This window comes from Podarcis vaucheri, assembly GCF_965113315.1.
Source record: "Podarcis vaucheri genome assembly, chromosome: 14".
Taxonomy (NCBI): domain Eukaryota; kingdom Metazoa; phylum Chordata; class Lepidosauria; order Squamata; family Lacertidae; genus Podarcis; species Podarcis vaucheri.
This window is the reverse complement of record NC_138752.1, coordinates 54,625,218-54,644,384: the sequence shown is the minus strand read 5'-3', so window position 1 is coordinate 54,644,384 and position 19,167 is coordinate 54,625,218. Positions and strand designations below refer to the sequence as shown.

The window sequence follows — 19,167 nt, the reverse complement described above, 5'->3', positions numbered from 1 at the left end:
TGTCGTTGGCTACTACTAGTCACGATGCCTCTGTCGCCTTCACAGTTAGAGGCAGCAGTGTTGTAGATCACAGGCTTGGGGAGGGCTGTTGTGTTCAGATCCTGCCATTGGCCTCATCCAGCAGCAGCTTCTTAAATTCTTACTTTGGATATATATTTTAATTTTATTTCTCGTTTTCTGGTCTGATCAATTGCAAGCTGAGCAGTTCGTCAACCAAACAATTCTGAAGACATTAAGGAAAATGATATATAATGGAATTGAAAAGGATGTTTAAAATAACCTCTGTAAAAAAACAAAAAACAACAGAAGCTTTTCTCTTGAGAATTATAGGGACAGAACTCCTTAAATTGTATAGAATTTTATTAATGTATGCGACTACAGCAGCAAGAATGCTACTCGCCCCAAAATGGAAAGAAGCAGAAGTCCCAGCAAAGGAAGAATGGATACAAAAACTTATGGAATATGCAGAAATGGCAAAACTTACCTGAAGAAGAAGAAATCAAGATAACAAACTTTTAATAAAAGAATGGAAATTGTTTATTGAATATTTACATATAAATTGCAAACAGATAGACTGGCAGGATTATTGTAACAACCTGCAGTTTCATAAGAGTATGTATTTAAAGTTGATAATTAAATGAATTTGGATATGCAGAAGATATTCAAAAATAAATTTAAGGAACTGCAGAAAGAGGGGGAAGGAAGTCAAGCTTGGAAATGTTAAAATGATTGTAAAATTAATGAAATGTATAAACCTGAAAAGTATAATTAAAACAAAAAAAAAGACATTAAGGAAAAGGTTTCCTGGCTCTGCCAGGAGCAGCAGCTGGGTTTGAACTTGCCAGTGGCTCTAGTTTGGTGGGCACCAGGGGAAGGAGTGCGACTTGCCAGCCTCCGTCCAGCTCCCAGGGTGCCAAGGCAAAACACCCCCCCATCTTCCAGCCCCCTCCCTCGCTCATTTCCAAGAGCACCTTCCCTTGGTACTAAATGCTGTTTGAGTATGTGGCTAATCTGGCTTCTATCCAAGTACTGCCGTGATTCACGACAGGCTCGGCTGGTTCCCTGCCTGCGCTGCCCATCTTCCAGATCTCCCCGTGTTCCGGCATCTCCTAGCAACCAGCAGAAACTTTCCGCGCTGAGCAGAACTCTGAGCAGCAAGCCTGACGGTGTTTTCCCTGGATGAATCCCATGCGCACATTCTCAGTGACTGATTAACTCAGAACCTACTGGGCTGTGTTGCTGTCCCGTTCCCAAGACAACTAGCTAACCTCAGGGTGGAAATCTCGATACCCGGCTCTTCGGAGGCCGGCTGCCAGAAGAATCATGACCCACAGCATCTCCTTTGCAGAGCTGATCAACCTGGCCATTGGGACACCAGAACTGGGCAATGTCAACTTCAACGCCCTCCATTTGTTCCTGCACAGCCTCTTGGATCACCTCAACTTGAAAGACATGAAGAAGGAAATCACAGACGACGAGCTGGACTTCATCAAGCCCCCGAAAGACCTGGCCACAAGCGTGGCGACCTCCGAAGTGGTCCAGCCGGCCAAGAAATCCAGCTCTATCTTCCACCAGCTGCACGACAGGGTTGTGGCGCTTGAGAAGCAGCTGAATTTCCTGAACGAGGCTCCCACCACCGCCGAGCTGCTGGCCCGCAGCCAAGGAGCAGCTGCCCAGCCGGCCCAGGACATGTGGCAGATTATGCAGCTGAAGAAGAAGATGGAAATGAACGAGGCCGGGATGACCAAGGTGAGTCTCCCCGAAAGTAGAGAGGCGCCTTCTTTCCTTACTCTTTTTCCTGGGCAGCTGGCGCAGCACACCTGGATGTGGCCCCCCTGCCCCACTACCTGCAAAAGAGAAGGGGCCGTGATGTTTGCAATGGCCCACCATTCATGATCAGATGGTGGTCTGGAAATGGCCCTGACCCTGTGGAAGGTGTAGCCAAGCCCCTGAGGGCAGGGATGGGTGAGGCCTCCTGAAGTTGCTGGACTCTGGATCCCATCAGCGCCAGCCAGCACAGGCCACATTCCAGGGACGTTGTGACCCAAGAACATCTGGAGGGTCCTGGGCTCCCCATTCCTGGTCCATATCCGACTTCTGAACTCAAAGGTCTGCATGCGGATGAGGACCAAGAGCAGAAATGGGTGGCTTGAACAGGAGAGGGCCTGAGCTTTGCAGAAAAGGTGTGTGTGTGTGTGTGTGTGTGTGTGTGTGTGTGTGTGTGTAGACTGAGAACACTTTCCATAGTTCCTATCAATGGCCAGCTCTGCCCAGCACTCCTGCCGATGATCTCCCTAGGTGTCTTCGTCTGGTTCCAGCCGTCACTAACTCCCTCTCTGTCCTGTCCAGGCCATGACTACCTTGCAGGAGCTGCTGAACAACATCTGCACCCTGCAAACAGCCACAGAGGGCTTTCAAGGAGAGCTGGGGCAGCTGAAGGAGCACTTCACCAAAGTGAGTATCCCCAGAAGGTGGAGATGACATCAGAAAGGGGCATCTTGCAGTGGGGCAGAGGGCATTTTTCTTTCAAAACGAGGGGGTCCCTGTGAATGAAGCCTGCCTGGGCTAGGCCCCCAGAGGTGCCTCTCAGAGATATACAGCCCAACTGTGGTTACTCAGCTGGCAAGGGGAGGCACTCTGGACATGCTCAGAGCTCCTCTTTCTACTCTTGTAGAAAGTCCACCTATTCTGTTTTAATGGCAAGGCACAGTGGGCCATTGGCACAGATGCACCCGAGTCCCCTCTCCAGCCCTCCAGAGCAGGGGCAGCCCCCTGGTTTATGAGGTCATGATCAGACCCAAAGATGGCTGGGGCGCAAGTCTTGCAAGGGCCACCAGACACGCCTAAGAGCATGGAGTTCTTGGCAGGGGAGGCCGCAAACGTGGCCTTCTTTGTCACCTTCATTGCATCTTCAACTATCCACCCAATGGAGGTCTTCCAAGCTATGCAATGGTTGCTTTCATCTGCCTTGGAGAGCCTAACTCTGAAACCCCCAGAGACAATTTTGCAAGGTACTTTGTGGGCAAAACCGCCCACCTCTGTGCCGCTCCGAGTGCCACCCGGATCACCAATACACTTTTTGGGGGGTGAGGCAAAGAAGTGGCAGCAGTTCAGCTGCAGATGCTGTTGGAGGGAACTCATTCCCAGGACCCATTTCAGCCAAGGTCTGGTTTTGGGGCTTGAGTCCTCCTGACCCACGCTGCCCTTCCGGAGCGTTACGGCGGGAGAGTGTGGATGTGGGATTCTCAATGCCATTGTTTGGCTCACGGCTTTTATGTAAGATGCTTAGAGACCAAAGTTGATACCACTTACTATTATTACATAATAACCATGTGATAAATAAACAGCTCAACGTTGACGAAATGAGGGAGCAGCTCACCCGATTAGATGAGCAGGCCAGAAAGATGGACGGGATCAGGGAGCAATTGGTGAGTGCAACTTCCCTGACCCGCCCTGCCCTACATCGCGAAAGCGGATGAAATATACTCGGAGTTGAGTGTGGATTTCATGCTCTTTATCCAGCTCATAGTAGTGAGGAATGCAAAGTGTCTGCTTTATATATATTATTTACACAATAGGCCCCACGTGATTGGCTAATTCCGGGATTCTCCTGTAGGCCAATCAGGGCGCGGATTCAATTCCACCTGGAGCTGGATTGGGTGGCTCCTGTGGACCAATCAGACTGCTGCATTCTGGATCCTATTCAACTCAGTACACAACAGTGGAGAAGATGCTCTTGCTCTGTGCTGAGGCTGGAAAGGAGCCCTAAATGCTGCTTGTGTGTTTGGAGCCGAGAAGAAGAAATGCAGGACAAGAGCGATGCCTGCCTTCCAGCCTCCTGGGACCAGGCGGCTTTTCTCAAAGCTGCCTCTGAGCCTAAGAGGGTAAAAAGGACCTGCTGAAAAAGTGACCCATCTACTCCAGCGTCCTGTTCTCACAGGGGCCAACCAGGGGCCTCTTCTGGGAAAGCCACAAGCACAGCCATCCTCTCCCCTCCTGCAGTTTCCAGGCAGACCCACTTCCTTCCCCAGAGGCAGGATTTGTCCATGTTTTAGATGGGGGACCAGCCAGCCTTGAATGTGAGCCCAGGACACCCACAGCTTGCTCTGAGCACAATACACCTCTGTCTCTCTCTTTTCTTAAATTTTTTATTAACAATTTCAACATAACAGAATATCAAAACATATCATATTCATTATTCCCCCCCCTTTTCCCATTCCCCATCGCAAGGTGGTTAGATTGGTCTCAACTAGGGCCAGGGCCTTTTCAGTACTGGCCCCGACTTGGTGAAACGCTCTGTTACAAGAGACTAGGGCCCTGCGGGACTTGACATCTTTCCGCAGGGCCTGCAAGACAGAGCTGTTCCGCCTGGCCTTTGGTTTGGACTCAGTCTGACCCTTCTGTTTCCCTCCCCTTATGGTTTTGATCTATGGGCTACCTTTAAAATGAGGCTGCATTTTAAATTGCATTTTAACCCGTATTTTAAATTGGTTTTTTTTCCTATTATGATTTTACTGTAATTTTACTGGTGTTAGCCACCCTGAGCCCGGCTCCGGGCGGGGAGGTCGGGGTAAAAATAAAATTTATTATTATTATTATTATTAATCAGGGGCCCTTCCACAAAGCAGCACAGCAGAGCAGACAGCAGTGGGGGGCAGAGAAGCGAGCGTTGCTGCCCCTCACTGGGCCCAGTCTCCCTGCCAAGACAAGTGGCTCAGTGTGGCTCATGCACAGAGGCTGGCGATACGGGAGGACCGCTTAGCCAAGCTGAGCTTGCCTGCATGGGATGGTGTGGGGGGAGTCCCCTGGTTTCTTTATTGCTCCCAGGCTGGGCCGTGAGCGATGGCCTTTCCCGCGCAGGTCCTCACCTGCTCCTTTCCCAACGCAGGGGAGATTGGGCTCCTTGGCAGATGCTTCGGACCTGGTGCGCTGGAGCTCCCTCTGCGAGATGCTCACGGGAAAGGTGAGTGCGGGGACAGAGGAGGGGGGAGCAGGAAGGCAGGTTCCCAGCCCCCACGCCCTGGCGGCCCTCGCATGAGATCTTGCAGCCCCATGGAAAAGGGAGTGGGGAGGAGACCCTCAGTGCAGAGGCAGCAGGATCCCTGTTGGGCATGCAGAAGGTACCCCCTTGGCACACCTCCACTAGAAGGGAGTGGCAGGGAAGACCCCTCCCTGCCCACCAGCCCTGAGAGCCCCTGCCAGTCCAGGGTTGCCACACGTCCCAAATTTCCCAAACTTATCTGGAATATTGATTTATTATTTTATTTATATACCGCCCTGTACCCGGAGGTCTCAGGGCGGTTCACAGAAAAGACCACAATATATAAGAGCAAAATCAAAACAATAACCCAATAACACCCCCACCCCCAAAAAAGAGCTACGTTTTTAAATATAGGCTGTCTCTAGGAGTATCCAGGCCGGGGGGGGGGGAGCTCAACCACTTTTCTCTCTGGGTTTTCACCGTTTGAAATATGGCAGCCCTGTGCCACTTGAGTCTACGTTTGCCATGGGAGGTCAAGAAACTCAGCCAGCTCCTGTGGCTGCCTCCGGGGGCAGGGGGCCTTTCCTCCGTCCCTCCCCCTGGTCAGTCCATGGAAGGCTGACCAAGCCTCTTCCCATTGCCACGGCCACCCATAGCATCATGGAAGCAGCCGTGTCTCTGGTGCAATTGCAAAGGCCAGGCTATTCCGCAGAAGGCTGCTTCTCCTGGTCCGCCACATCTGGCCCTTAGGCCAGAACTTTCTGACAGTGAGAGCCCTTTGCAGTCAGACCCTCGCTCCACCCAGCCCAGTTTTGTCTGCTCTGGCGGGCAGCAGTGGCTCTCTGGGTCTCTCCCAGCCCAGGGATTGAACTCAGGACGTTCTGCATGCCAGGCAGGCGTTCTCAGCTCACCCACTCCACGCTCTCTCCCACACACGTGCTTGTGTTGCAGAGCTACGCCGACCCAGAGGGCTTGGAGAAGTCGTCCCGGGAAGTGCTGGCTACCCTGGGACAGCTGCCCAGGAAGCACGAAGTGCTCCTGGCCCAAATCACTCAGCTGGAGGAGCAGATGAAGCAAGCTGGCCTTCGGGGTGAGTCCTTGGGCGACCCCACACCCACCCCAAGCGTGGCAGTGGGAAGGAAGAGCCATATACTGGGGGTGGGGAGCAGTACCCAGTTGGGGCTGACACCTTCTGACCCAGAGGCCCCACCAACACATCCGGGGCGGAATTGCAAGGCACACCCACCCACCCACCCCAGAGAGCCAGTGTGGTGTAGTGGTTCAGAGCGGTGGACTCGTAATCTGGTGAACCGGGTTCGATTCCCCGCTCCTCCACATGCAGCTGCTGGGTGACCTTGGGCCAGTCACACTTCTTTGAAGTCTCTCAGCCTCACTCACCTCACAGAGTGTTTGTTGTGGGGGAGGAAGGGAAAGGAGAATGTTAGCCGCTTTGGGTAGTGATAAAGCGGGATATCAAATCCAAACTCCTCCTCTTCTTCTTCTTCTCATCAGCTGGTGGGCCGGTCTGGAGCCGAGCTCAGGGGCCAAGTGCGGCGATGCGCTCTCTGCATGCCCAGAGGCACCCTCTGTTACAGTGACCTTGGCTCCTCCAGAGTCAGAGCAATGGCCCATCCAGCCCAGCCTCCTGTTCTCCCAGTGGCCAAACAGGTGCCCCACAGGGAAACCAGTAAGCAGGACCTGAGCAGTGTGGGAGAGGATATATTGTTCATTAATATCCTTCCTAACTTGCGCTAGCAAGTTCCTTCACTTAGCAGAGTTTTACATTCCCCTGTTAAACGCACAGCAGATAGCTGGTTGCAGGCTCGTGTAAGCCTCTCACTATTAGGTTCCTGGCAAGTCCCCTTATATCCCTCTTAAAAGAATGAACACACCACAATCTTGTGTAAAGTATATAAAAGTAGTTTACTCACATCATCAGTTCACAGTTGGATCCCTGAAGGCAGACTTAGTTACAAAGTATATACATGTGGATCTATCCCATGTGGGGACAATCCCAGTGTCTTCTGGAAGCCAACAGAGCATCTCTATTAAAAAACCTACTCCAACGACGGAGGAAATAAAAAAGAGAGAGGGTGCTGTGTGCCTTGTCCTTTTGTTACCTGGACAGGTAAGGTCACGCCCACCTCTGGTCACATGCAAGGGGAAGGATGCTCCAGGCCAGGAGGAAACAGGAAGTTTTCGACTGGCTGGTCCAAACACTCCCCCGCATGTCCACTCTAGGAAAACAAGGAATGTTGTACTTGACTGCTACTTATGTATCACATCCCACATAGAAGAGCAACTTTTCCTTCCTGCAGTTTCCATACACTGGGATTCAAAAGTGTGGCTGCCTCTGACTGTGGAGGGCATGGTGACTAGGAGCCATCACTTGCTCTCTCCTCCAGAAATTTGGAGGATGAGGCAGCCCAGCTGTGAGCCTCCTTTCTGCTTGCAGGCCTTTCTGGAGAACCACCTGAAATGGAGTCTCTGCTAGAGCGAATAAATTGGATCCAAAGTCAGGCTGAGAAGGTGACTTTTGGAGCAGGGGGCAGGAGGGGAAGGGGGCGCTCAAAAAGGTCCCCCACACCACCCAGCTGTTGCCTGCCAGGTGGGTGGGCACCCGGTAGAATCCATGGGTGCACCTGCTGAGTCTCCCAGCTCCTTTGCTTGCTTTCCCCAGGGCAAGGAATCGCTGAAGGGCACCATGGATCAGATGCAGATACTGAAGGATCAGTGCGAGAAGCTGCAGACAGGCATGGAGAGGATGATGAAGAGCACGTCAGACATCCAGGTGAGCAGCGTCACTCACCTGGGAAACTCTGTAAGGAAATAAGAAGGGGGTCCGTCTAGCTAGTAGCTATCAATAGCCGTCACTGCTGATGGCAAGGGGAATATAGGGTATAAAAAGAGAATTCCTGGATGCCAGGATCCAAATTTGGGGCAAGTACCGGTACTCTTTGGTAAGAGAGCCCCAGCAGAGTTTTAAAATCACAAAATATACAGCAAAGTTTGGTGATATTATATAGGCTGTTACAATATGCCCTTCTAAGTCTCTTCTGAAGTTCCCCTCTTCGCCTAGCATAGAAAAAGATCACACATTGGGTGAGTTGAAAATGGTTTACTTACATGCTCTCCAAAGGTCTATTTCATGCACCTTTCCATACATCAGCCAGAAAACAAGGCAGTACAACTTGGTTTAGTTCAGTGGTGAAAGTTCCTATATTATTGATATAGAAACACAAGAATGGCTTGTAAAAGCCATGTGGTCTGAGCTGGAATTTGCCTTTTTCACGGCCAACATACACTGGATCAACTACCCTGCTGCCAGCCAATGCCTGTGTGAGAGGCAGGGAAGATCTCCCAGGGTGGGAAGCTGGGAGAATAAAGGGAAGATCTGAGAGGGTCCACCCCCTTTGGGTGAGGCAAAGGTTAAGATTTACCCCTGAGAGAGGGCTTTGCATTTTTTTTTTTACCTCCTCTTCTCTCTTTTTGTTTTACTCTTGCTTAGATTGTTTTTTTTACTATATTGTATAATGAAAAATATCACTTTAAAACTTGTGCAAAAATCCCCGGTGCCTGGACACACACATGTGTGTTCCGAATAATCTCGGGGCATAAATGCCGGTGTCAAGTATGGCTTCTGTTCCTGTGCACAGACCATGCGCATCATGTTGGAGCAGCTGGATATCACAAAAGCAGACAAAGCCCTGATCCAGGAAGAGATGAACGTGGTAAGTGGACCACGTGGAGCTGGGAGCGGGCTCTTGCCTCCAGGGGAGGCGCATGGTCTGAGTGACGGGGCCCTTCCCACTCTGAGAGCTTAGCCTCTAGGGGAGGGTTGCCTTCCTTGGCCCCCCTGCTGCTGGAGGGCCTTGCTGCTTCTCCCCGCAGAAAGCCGACAAGAGCCAGCTGGAGGCCAAGGTGAACCATGTGGAGCTGCAGTCGGCCACCGCCCAGCTGAGCGAGATGATGCAGGAGCTGCTGCAAAAGATGTCCCTGCAGGACAAGGACTGGCAGAAGGCCCTGGAGAAGCTCTTCATCGACATGGACTGCAAGGTGACGCCCTCCCGGCCGAGCCACCGAGCGCAGGCGGGCATCAGGGGCAGCCCGGCTGAGGCCTCGCTTACTGGGATCCTGGGGTTTCCGGGTTCCAGCAAGACCTTGCGAGAGCGGAGGCCTCCGTGTGATTCTGCACGGCTCTTGCGAGATCTCATTGGAACCCGGAAACCACCGCAGTTGCTTCTCTGGCAGCGGAGGGGCGCCTATGGAAGCGCTCCTTGGAATTCGCCGTCTGAGGCAAATGTCTCCGTCTGCCTCCTGGGTGGCCCAGCCCTGGCAGACATCCTTAGCGGTGGGCAAAGTTCCCAGCCTGCATTCCCAGGGCTCAAAACCTCCTGGCGTTCCTTGCCTGGTGTCATGGGCTGGTTGGACGCAGAGGAAAGTTGGGAGGGAGTAGCTGGGCAACCCCCAAGGGACGAAGGCTCAGAGCCCAGGGAGTGGCAGTGGGATGATGATGCGGTGTCAGAGGGAGAAGACTGGGAGGAGGTGTCAGAAGAAGGAACAGGGCTGTGTGAGCTGGGAGAGTCAGTGGCAGAATCAGAGGCAGCCCAGAATCAGAGGCAGAAGCTGAAACAGGAGAGGAGGGAGGCCAAGAAGCAGAGATGAGTCCGGCTGGTGAAGAGGCACAGGGGTCTCCCTCTCCTGCTGCAACTCCTGCTGGTCTCCCAGAACCAGGAGAGGCATGAAGAGGGCGGAGGAGAAGTTAGCTTCACACAGGCATAGTCTCAGATTGCTTGGGGGAAACCCTGGAGAGGAGGAGACATAGTCAGATGTGGGGACGTTGTTACTAAAATGCGTATATCATCTCGACCTTTAGTCTCGGCCACTGATCCGTGGGGAAGGGCAAGACCTACTGTGGATGAGCTGTTGTGCTCATTTGGCCAGACATTCCGCCAAGTCTGTGCGGATCCTGGCCTTGCTAATAAAGCGTTAACTCCGACGTGCACAGTGCGACTGACCACTGGCTCACTCCTGCCACCTCCCCACAGCTGGACCGCATGGCCCTGGACCCTCTGAGCCGGCAGCTGGAGCAGGTGTGGCAGGTCATCAAGAAGTACCTGAGCGAGGGGCCCCGCTTTGACGCAGACAGTGCCGCCGGCTTTAAGAAGTGAGTGGGGGGGGGGTTGGCAGGGAAGCTGGGGCTGAGCATCTTCTCTCCATTGTCGTGAGAGGCAGGCCAAGGGCATCCCCTCTGCAGTGCCAGCGGCCACCAATTTTTGCAGCACCGCTGCAAATCTGCCTGAAGGCTTGCAGGGTGTCAGGATTTTTAATCTCCCTCTCACACCAAGACACAGCAGGCTGGCGGTTTTATAACTTTCATTTTTAAAAATAAATAAATTTTAACATAACTATTACAAAATACAAGCAAAATACTGCAAATACATACATACATATATATTTCAGATAAGCACACATATATAAAAAAGGAAGAAAAGAAAAAAGAAAAAGAAAAAATAAGGAGAAAAAGAAGAAGAAAAATTGGAAGAATTTATTCCAAATTTATTCTACAAATATCTCAATAATAAAATTTCACTGATTGACTTCCATCGCTTATACTGCACTTCCTATATACATTTTAAGCAAAATTGTATCTGTTATTCTGCATTTTTCCCATACAATCTCATACAAATATTCTAATCAATAAGTTTTCTAAATCTTTCCTAAATCTATTCTAAACACAACCAATACCTTACACTTAATCTTTGTCTACATAAATAATCATTTAAACATTTCCATTGTTTCTGGATTATATTTTTTGGTTTTTGTCTTATCAAATCAGCCAGCTTTCCTAATTCCAATTATTCACATAATTTATTCAGTCATTCTTCTTTGATTGGAACGTACTTCCCTTTCCAATTATTGGCTATTAACATTCTTGCTGCTGTTGTCATGTACAATAAAATATTAATTTTGTCATTCAGGATGTCACCATTCAAAATTCCTAATAAATATGATTCTGCTCTCTTATTATGTGATGTTTTTATTAGCTTTTTAATTTCCTCATGTATCATATTCCAATATTTATTAATTTCCAGACATGACCACCACATGGTATAATGTTCCAATCATTCTATTACACCTCCAACACTTATTATCACTTATTATTTTTTCATTTTTGCCAACCTATCTGGTGACATATATGATCCATGATGCATCTTCATAAAATTTCTTTCAATTGATAAGAAGCCGTAAAATTTATATTTTTTGTCCAAAATTTAACCCAATCTTTGTATTCAATTTCATAACCTAAATGTTGTTCCCATCTTAACATATTCTTACTTTTAATTCCTTGATCTATTTGTATATTATTTAATAATCTATACATTTTTGTAAGTATTTTTTGTTTATTTTTGCAGCATCGCTGCAAATCTGCCCCAGGGCTTGCAGGGTGTCAGGATTTACAATCTCCCTCTCACATCAGGAAACAGCAGGCTGGCGGTTTTATAACTTTCAGGTTTCTTGGTATTTACACAGTAGTTCAGTCCGAGCACACAGCTCAATCTTCCTCACTCGATGGGTCAGTTGATCCCACTGGGGGGTGGACTCTTTTCCAACAGGTTATACGCCATCTGCTCTGCCTTCTGTTGGCCTGACGCCAAGCCCGAATTCTGCTCCTCCTCCTAGTCTGAGGAGACTCATGAGTAGATTGTCCAGTTTGCCTCTCTTTTTTTTTTAATAAATATTTATTAAATTTTCACAAATTATAAAAACACACATATTACACAATACAAACATACACACACAAAAACAAACAAACATGTATAATTTCAAATCCTTTTTTCCCCCTTAAACCTTGCTTCACCGACTTCCCCATACCTCCCCTTTCTGCATTCCAATTTCCAAATTTGTTTCAGCAAATCCTCCCCCTTAATTTTATCCAATTGTTTCCTTTTCTTTTACTTAATCTTTTTCAGCTGTAATCCCTTACTTTCTATAACCACAACATTTTAACACTCATTAATTTTACAATATTTCTTAAGATAAATTTTAAATTTCTTCCAATCTTCTTCCGCCGTCTCTTTCCCCTGGTCTCGGATTCTGCCAGTCATTTCAGCCAGTCCCATGTAGTCGATCACCTTCATCTGCCATTCCGTCCAGTTTGCCTCTCCTCCCCTGTGTGTGTGTCTGAAAGCTGCTTCTGTCTGCCTTTTGCTGTCCTGGGAATTGACGACTTGCATTCCAGGTCGAGAGGGGCTCGCCTCACTCTCGGCATATGAAGAAAGCAAGCCTCTGTCACTTTCTGCCTGCCACCCCCCCTTGGTCCTCGGAGCCCTCGCTGTCACTCTGGGAAGGGACTTTCCTGGAACAGGGCTTGGCACAGGTGCCCGAGTGGCAGAGTGCAGGCTGGCAAGGGGGCTGGCTTGTTCTTTTCTCTCTTTTAATCATTTTTATTAAGTTTTCCATTTTAACAATCCAATCAAATCACATTAAGTATTCCAGATTATACATATACATATCAAATAATCCAAATATTCTGCCGAATTATACTTTTTTTATTGGGACTTCCCATGCTTGAAGTTCGGGGGGGGGGGCTCTGATCATCTCATATCTCCTGCTTTTGATAGTCATTTCCAATAGTGCCTTTTGTTAACATTCCTTCTTTCACGGCCTCTGAGTTGTTCCCACAAGCGAGTTGAAGTAAACAATGATATGTTTCTGTGTGAATTTTATGTGTATGATTCCCCGTCCGTTTGCAGTATCTCCTCACACGCTGGTATTTCTGCCAAATCAATCCAAAAGTATTTTCGCTGCTGGCAGCCACCATTTTCCCTCCGTTCCGATGAAATCAATTCTGGTCGTCTGCTCATTAATTTTCCCAGACCGGTTGCATCAAACATTAGCCTTTCCAGGGGAGATTTACCAAATCGAACTTGAAGTACAAATATAATGACATATTAAAGGCTCACCTCCAAGGGGGCTGGCTTCTTCTGCCGGCCCTGCGGGTGCTGACCCCCACCCAACCTGCCACGTGAGACATCTTCAGGGTTATTCCATGAAAGATGGATGGTAAAAGGATGTCCTTCAGGTGGTCAACTCAGGTCTCTTTGTGCTTTTCAGACAGCTCTTTGAGAGAGTGAAGTGCATCTCCTGCGACCGGCCAGTGACCATGATGACCGGGCCGTGAGTACAGACCCCCTTGGTACCTTGCAGGGTGGGAGGAGGGTGGCTGCTTTGCGGGGGAGGCAAAGCCAGGAGTTCAGCCTACACTCGAGTAGGACCCTGGTAGAGACACATGCCCGACTGGCATGTTCCCTCCCTCCTGGTCGATTGTTCGGGAGCTTCAAAAGCTTTCTTCAGCCCGAACATCACAGCAACCAATGCCAACAGACACCAGCACACTTAGGGATCCACAGAGTTTGCACAGTTGCATAACAGACCTCAGCAACTCAGCATTTTGGCTAATCTACTTTATTTACATATAAACACACATGGAGCACTGCAACATGGCTCCCTCTCTCTCCAGCATCAGGCAGCAAAGAGAAAAAGAACAAATAGTCCCACTTCAGGAACACAAACATCCTGTTTCCGTCACTTCCCACTCGGTGGAGTCAAAATGTACACCGTTATGTGATAGACACCAATCCCATGACTGCAGACACGAAACAGGAATTCTAACAGCCCCCCCCGTCTCACCCCCCTCTCTTTTCTTCTTTGCAGACACATGGTGACCATGCGGAAGGGCAGCGCACGCCGTCGTCCGGCTAGTGCCAGCGGCTACGAACACCTGACACGGCTGCAGAGCAAGTGAGGAGGGGGCACTACGGCGAGGGGTGGGAGTTGCGGTTGGTGAGCCCTGCTGATCACCCCACTCAGAGAGATGCTAAGGGGGGGGGACAGGAGGCCTGGGCCCTTTCTGTAACTGAGAGGCAGGCAGAATCGGGGCTCAACCAAACTTAAGGGTAATCTTTCATGATATGGCTCCCTGCGCAAGGCCAAGATTTGGCTCCCCCCAAATGGATCTTCTCAATTAAGGATGTTCTCGATTTTGCACCCCCTTGGCTTGGCACCCTGTACAGGGGAACCCCACCCCCACCCCAGATCTAGAGCTGCAGACATCCACTTCTCCCAGGTCATATGTCCAGTTTCCCCCGGACATATCCAGGACTCCAGTGGCAAAATTACCATTCGGGGGAAATTTCTAAAAATCACCGAAATGTCCTGGTCCACCCCCCCCCCCAAAAAAAGCTCAACAACTTTTTGTATCTGGATACTTCTTGAAATACGACAACCCTCGTCTGGGCAGTTTTCCACTTCATCTGTGATTTCTAGACGTGGGTCTGAGCAGCTTCCCCCTCGTCCCACTCCTCTCCCTTTAAACCAGAACAAACAGCAACCTTCGGAAAACCCAGCTTCCATGAGCTCCGTCAGATTGAGTGCTAAAGAGCAGTTTTCCCTGGAGGAAAGGCAGTGAGACTAGAGGAGGTTTGGAGAAGCCCTCAGCCTCTCTGGTTCAATGTATTTTATCTTCCTGTTTCTGGTGGCCAGCCTCTCTCCAGGGTCCCTTCTGTCCCCAGAGCCAGGGCTTTCCCCCCTTCAGGTGGAACTCACAGGAACTCAGTTCCGGCACCTCTCTGGTGAGTGCCATTGTCCAGGGGGCTAGTAGAAAAAAGACAGTCACAGAACCGAGAAATTGCACAAAACAAATGAAATACTGTGAAAATCCCTAAAACGAGAAGTAATCAACTGGAAATATTATCTTATGAAAATAAACTAAATAATACAAATCAAAGAGTTTAAGGGGAAAATTAGAAAAACCTAAAATTGAACAAAGCCTTAACGGGATGCCGGCTACAAATCTTGTTTCACTGAACTATTCAGTTTCCTCAGAAGGAAATAGAAAAAATCATAAACCTTAAATGACCATTTAACATCAACAGTAACATCTAGACCATGGGAATGTTTCAGCCCTGTTCTTGAGTTTGTTTAAAATCTAAAACAGCTTATCTTGTATTCCTTTCTTTGAATTTGTGCCATTTAAGTTTTTTAAACCATTTTGTAAAGGCAACACTAGACTTTTCATAGCTGAGTCCTCAACTCTTTATTACTGTGCTTGGCTTCCTCTAAGTTGGGCTTTGTCTAAAACTTGCCATTTAGGTTTTCAAACCTTTTTTGTAAATTCAGTATTAGAAATTGTACCTTTGAGTCCTTAATCCGTTTTGCTTCACCTAGGTCAAGGTAGGATTATAATACTTCAGAATTTTGGGGAGTTTTACCCCCTTCCCGTGAATTTTGGTCATTTAAGGTTTATGATTTTTTCTATTTCCTTCTGGGGAAAATGAATAGTTCAGTGAAACGAGGTTTGTAGCCGGCATCCTGTTAAGGTATTCTCCAGGGGACTGGCAGTCTCCAGCCCTTGATGCTGACCCCCCTGGTCTGGTCTTCTTTCCTCAGGGACGGGGAGGCGAGCGAGGCCAGTGGCGCCCGGCCCCCGCAGACCTGTTGGCAGTGCCAGGCCCACCACCAAGCGTGCACCATCAAACGCCTGACCCGATCCCAGGACCTCACCACCATCTACCCCTACGGAGACCCGACAGCCATCACTTACGACAATGTGAGTTGGGACACCTCGAGCCGCCTGCCGGGTGGAGGGTGCTGGGTGGGAGATCTGCCTGAAGGACCGCAGCAGCTAAAGGTGGCCGCACTGTATCTGGGGCACCAAAGGCCTGTCTAGTCCAGCCTTCTGCTGGTGGTCAGGCAGGACTGGCCAAGAAGCCGGCAAGCCCAGCTGAAAAGCCAAAGCCCCCGGAAATGCTGGGAGGTAGACTGTCTCTGAACGTGGAGGTTCGACTGCTGGTCCTTCTCTCCTCCTCTGTGAAGGCATTTGGTGGTAATGCTTTCTTCAAGAGATCTGAGCTGGTAGTTGGGCCTGGGTTGGGTCCATTTGTTTCGTGATTCCCAATATTTATATGCCACCTAGTGATAAATGCCCTATTGGTGGCTTACGAGTAAAAACTAAAAAAACAACACATAAAATGCAACTTGAAACTAAAAACCTAAACCAGCAAAAAGCAGCGAAAAGAAATATTTACGACTGTCGCTGTCTTCACCCGGCGCCTAAAAAGGTCATTGTGTAGGCTGACCTCTCTGGAGGGGCCAACACTGGAAAGGCCCTGCCTCCATTTGTTTCATTTTGCCCACACTCCGCTGTGTCCTTACTGGGCCTTGGCTCAGCTCCTCTCTCACAGCCTTTGTCCCCCTTTCAGACCGAGGTGGACATCCTTGGTGTCAACGGCGTCCTCTACAAAGGCCGGGTGGACTCCCATGCAGTCGAGCGCTCCCTCGCCCTCCAGAGGGAATTCGCAGGTGCGGCACTTTGGGGGCAGTGGGCACGTCTATGGCAGTCCTCTTGGGGGTCCAGTTGCCCTTCTGCCTGGAGCTTCACCCGCACAAGAACCTGGCCCCTAGTCTCTCTCTCTATTGATGGGTTTTTCCATGACTGGCTTGAAGCAGAATTAAAACAGGGGCTCCAAGAAGTGTATCTCAGCTCTCCCCCTGGTCTCCCAGTGTGCCAACTCTACCCACTACACCACACTGCCTCTCCTGCTGGAGCAAGAGGCAGATGAGTGAGCAAGCAGACGACCATTGGGGAAGGGGAGGATGAGGAGGAGCAGGTTCAGGGGCTTTTGGTGGTGGGCTGACCGGCCTTCTCGCTTCCCTCCCCTGCCAGTCCTGAAGTGTCCCCGGCCCCCCCTGGGGAACAGGATGGAGAGAGCCCGCTCTGCCTATGCCGACGTCAGCGCCTCGCCCTATGCATGTGAGTCTTCTAAGCCCGCCTGGGCTGGGGGGAACACTGGCACCTGGGCACCAGGGAAGAGGGGCTGGAATCGGACTCAGAGGCCGTGATCCGTGGGGGGCGGTACCAGCCGGGAGCTGCGGAATGGGCCAAATAAGAGAATCCCTCCTCCGCAGGGGTGCTTTGAGCATGGATCCAGCAAAGGCTGTATTGCAGTTGCTAAATCGTATGGCAGCAGAAAGCACAAACGACCGTTGCTTCTCTCTCTCTCTCTCTCTCTCTCTTTAATTATTTTATTATTTATTTTTTGAAAAATTGTATACATATAAAACAAAACCATTTCAAACATTAAAATACAGAGTTCTTTCGAACCCTTAGACCTTCCCTTCCTCCATGGGTTCCATCTTTAAGATTAAATTTACTGCATGTTTTACCCTTATCTATCTATTATATAACCATAATTACCATTAAAAAAATGCCACATTACAAGTGTCTTTACATCCCTGCCAAAGATTTTAACTGTTTGCAGTGGTCTTTTAAATAAATTACAAATTTACTCCAGTCTTTAGAAAATACTTGATCTTCCTGGTTTTGGATCTTCCCTGTCAATTTCGCCATCTCCACATACTCCCGTCATTCTTCTTTTGTTGATACTCCTCCATCCTTCCATCTCTGGGCTAGTAGCATTCTCGCTGCCGTCGTTGCATACATCAAAAGTCTTTTATCTTCTCTTGGGACCTCTTCACTTATTATACCTAGTAAAAAGGCTTCTGGTTTTTGGACAAAGTCTTTTTAAACATTTTCTTTAACTCATTATATATCATTTCCCAGAAAGCCTTTACCAATGTACATGCCCACCACATATGACAGAAAGTGCCCCTTTTCTCTTTGCATTTCCAACACATTTCAGAATTTCTTTCGTACACTTTAGCCATTTTCCTTGGGGTTAGATACATCGTTTTCATCTGATTTCTCTCTCTTTCTCAGTGCCTTCTGTCCGAAGGATAGCGCCAGGACGCCAGCAGCAGCTGCAGGTGCAGCAGGAGATCACCTTTGAGACGGTGGATGGGACGGTGGCCTCCACCTTCAGCCAGAGCAACTTCAAGAGCGGTGGAAGGTTGGCGGGCATGTGAGCTGCGCCAGTGGCTTGCCCCTTGGGCGGCTCTGCCAGGCAGCACCCGCCCCTCCCTTGTGTTAATTGCGGGTGCCCCCCTCCCCCGGCAGGTGGGGCTGCGACTCAGGAGTAGCTCCAGGGCTGCCCTTCCCTTTCGCCGCCCAACTGAGAGGGGCACTGCAGGCAAAACCAACCCTGGCACCACCTGCCACCAGCTGCTGCCTATAGAGGCCCAGTTGCCTGTGGGAGATTGGGGGGGGGGGGCTTAGCAGCAGCAGTTGGTGAGCAGCACGGGTGCTGGCAGGGCAGGGGCAGTGTTTGCCCCCAGCCAGGAGCGGGAGGGGGTCCGGCCAGGTGCCCCCGGGCCTCTCCCCACCCAGTTGCCAGAATGCCCCTTTTGGAAGGCCCTGTCCCCTGCCTGGGGGCCGCAGTCAACGCAGCTCGTCCCTCTCCCCACGGATCCATGCATGCCCACATACAAAGTGGAAGCTGGAGGTTGTCTGAATGAGTCTTACTTTAATGGGAAAGGTGAGCTTTAGATTCCTGAGAGAGAAAAATAATGGGGGCATTTCCTGGAGTTTGCAAGGAGGTGAGCTGTGCATGCAATGACCCCCCTCCCCACTTTATCTGTGGGCATGTGAATTATACCCCTTATTCCCTGGGCAAAGGCTGGTGCCAACTTGTCTCCAGCTCTTGCCGCCTGCCAGCCCCCCCCCCAGTTCTTCCCAGGGAGGGCTACAAACCCCCAAATGCCCCCCTATGAGACCCCCTGGAGCTACTCCTGATTCTGTCCTTGGGTGTGACTTAAGAGATTGTTGAGCGAGGAAGAAACCCATAAAGTTTTTTGTCTGTTTTCTTAATTTGCTGCCAGCCGTTCCTCCTGTCGCATTTGGCAAGGATCACAGAAGTTGGAGCGTGGGGGGTGGGAACCACTGGGCCTCCTTTGCGGGTATATTGGGGTGGGTGGGGAGGCTGGGACACCCTTTGAAGGACCCCCTTAGCCCCAAGCACTCAGCAGATACACGCAGGCCCTTCTCCTATCCTTTGCTGGGGGAGGGGGTCTCTGACCCAGCCCCTTTCCCTTTTGGACGCGACGGGCAGAGCAGCGAAGCCTCCGCCCACATCACGGAAGGCGCATGACAGCCTCCCCATCCCCATGTGACTAGAGATGTGGCTGGATCCTGGCCTAGGAGGAAACTCTGGAGTGGAGGTTGCCTGGAGCAGAGTTGGGGCCACAGCCGGCCCACCCATGAGGCAACTGAGGTAGCTGCCTTAGGT

General features: G+C 50.0%; 2 protein-coding genes across 2 annotated transcripts in view; both read left to right on the top strand.

Moving 5' to 3' along the window:
- The window catches only part of MGRN1 (mahogunin ring finger 1), a gene marked incomplete at its 5' end in the record, with an annotated part of 82,230 nt that overhangs the window by 33,250 nt on the left and 29,813 nt on the right, over positions 1-19,167 (top strand). The window lies entirely within an intron of this gene.
- Positions 1,006-18,749, top strand: LOC309519009 (uncharacterized protein C16orf96). The gene is made up of 16 exons (XM_082199745.1): positions 1,006-1,749; positions 2,350-2,454; positions 3,348-3,428; positions 4,889-4,963; positions 5,933-6,071; positions 7,437-7,510; positions 7,662-7,772; positions 8,638-8,712; positions 8,873-9,037; positions 10,030-10,148; positions 13,100-13,162; positions 13,700-13,786; positions 15,434-15,593; positions 16,246-16,345; positions 16,710-16,796; positions 17,763-18,749. Exons 1-16 carry the CDS (start codon positions 1,324-1,326, stop codon positions 17,906-17,908), a joined length of 2,013 nt encoding a protein of 670 aa, XP_082055871.1. The 5' UTR covers positions 1,006-1,323; the 3' UTR covers positions 17,909-18,749.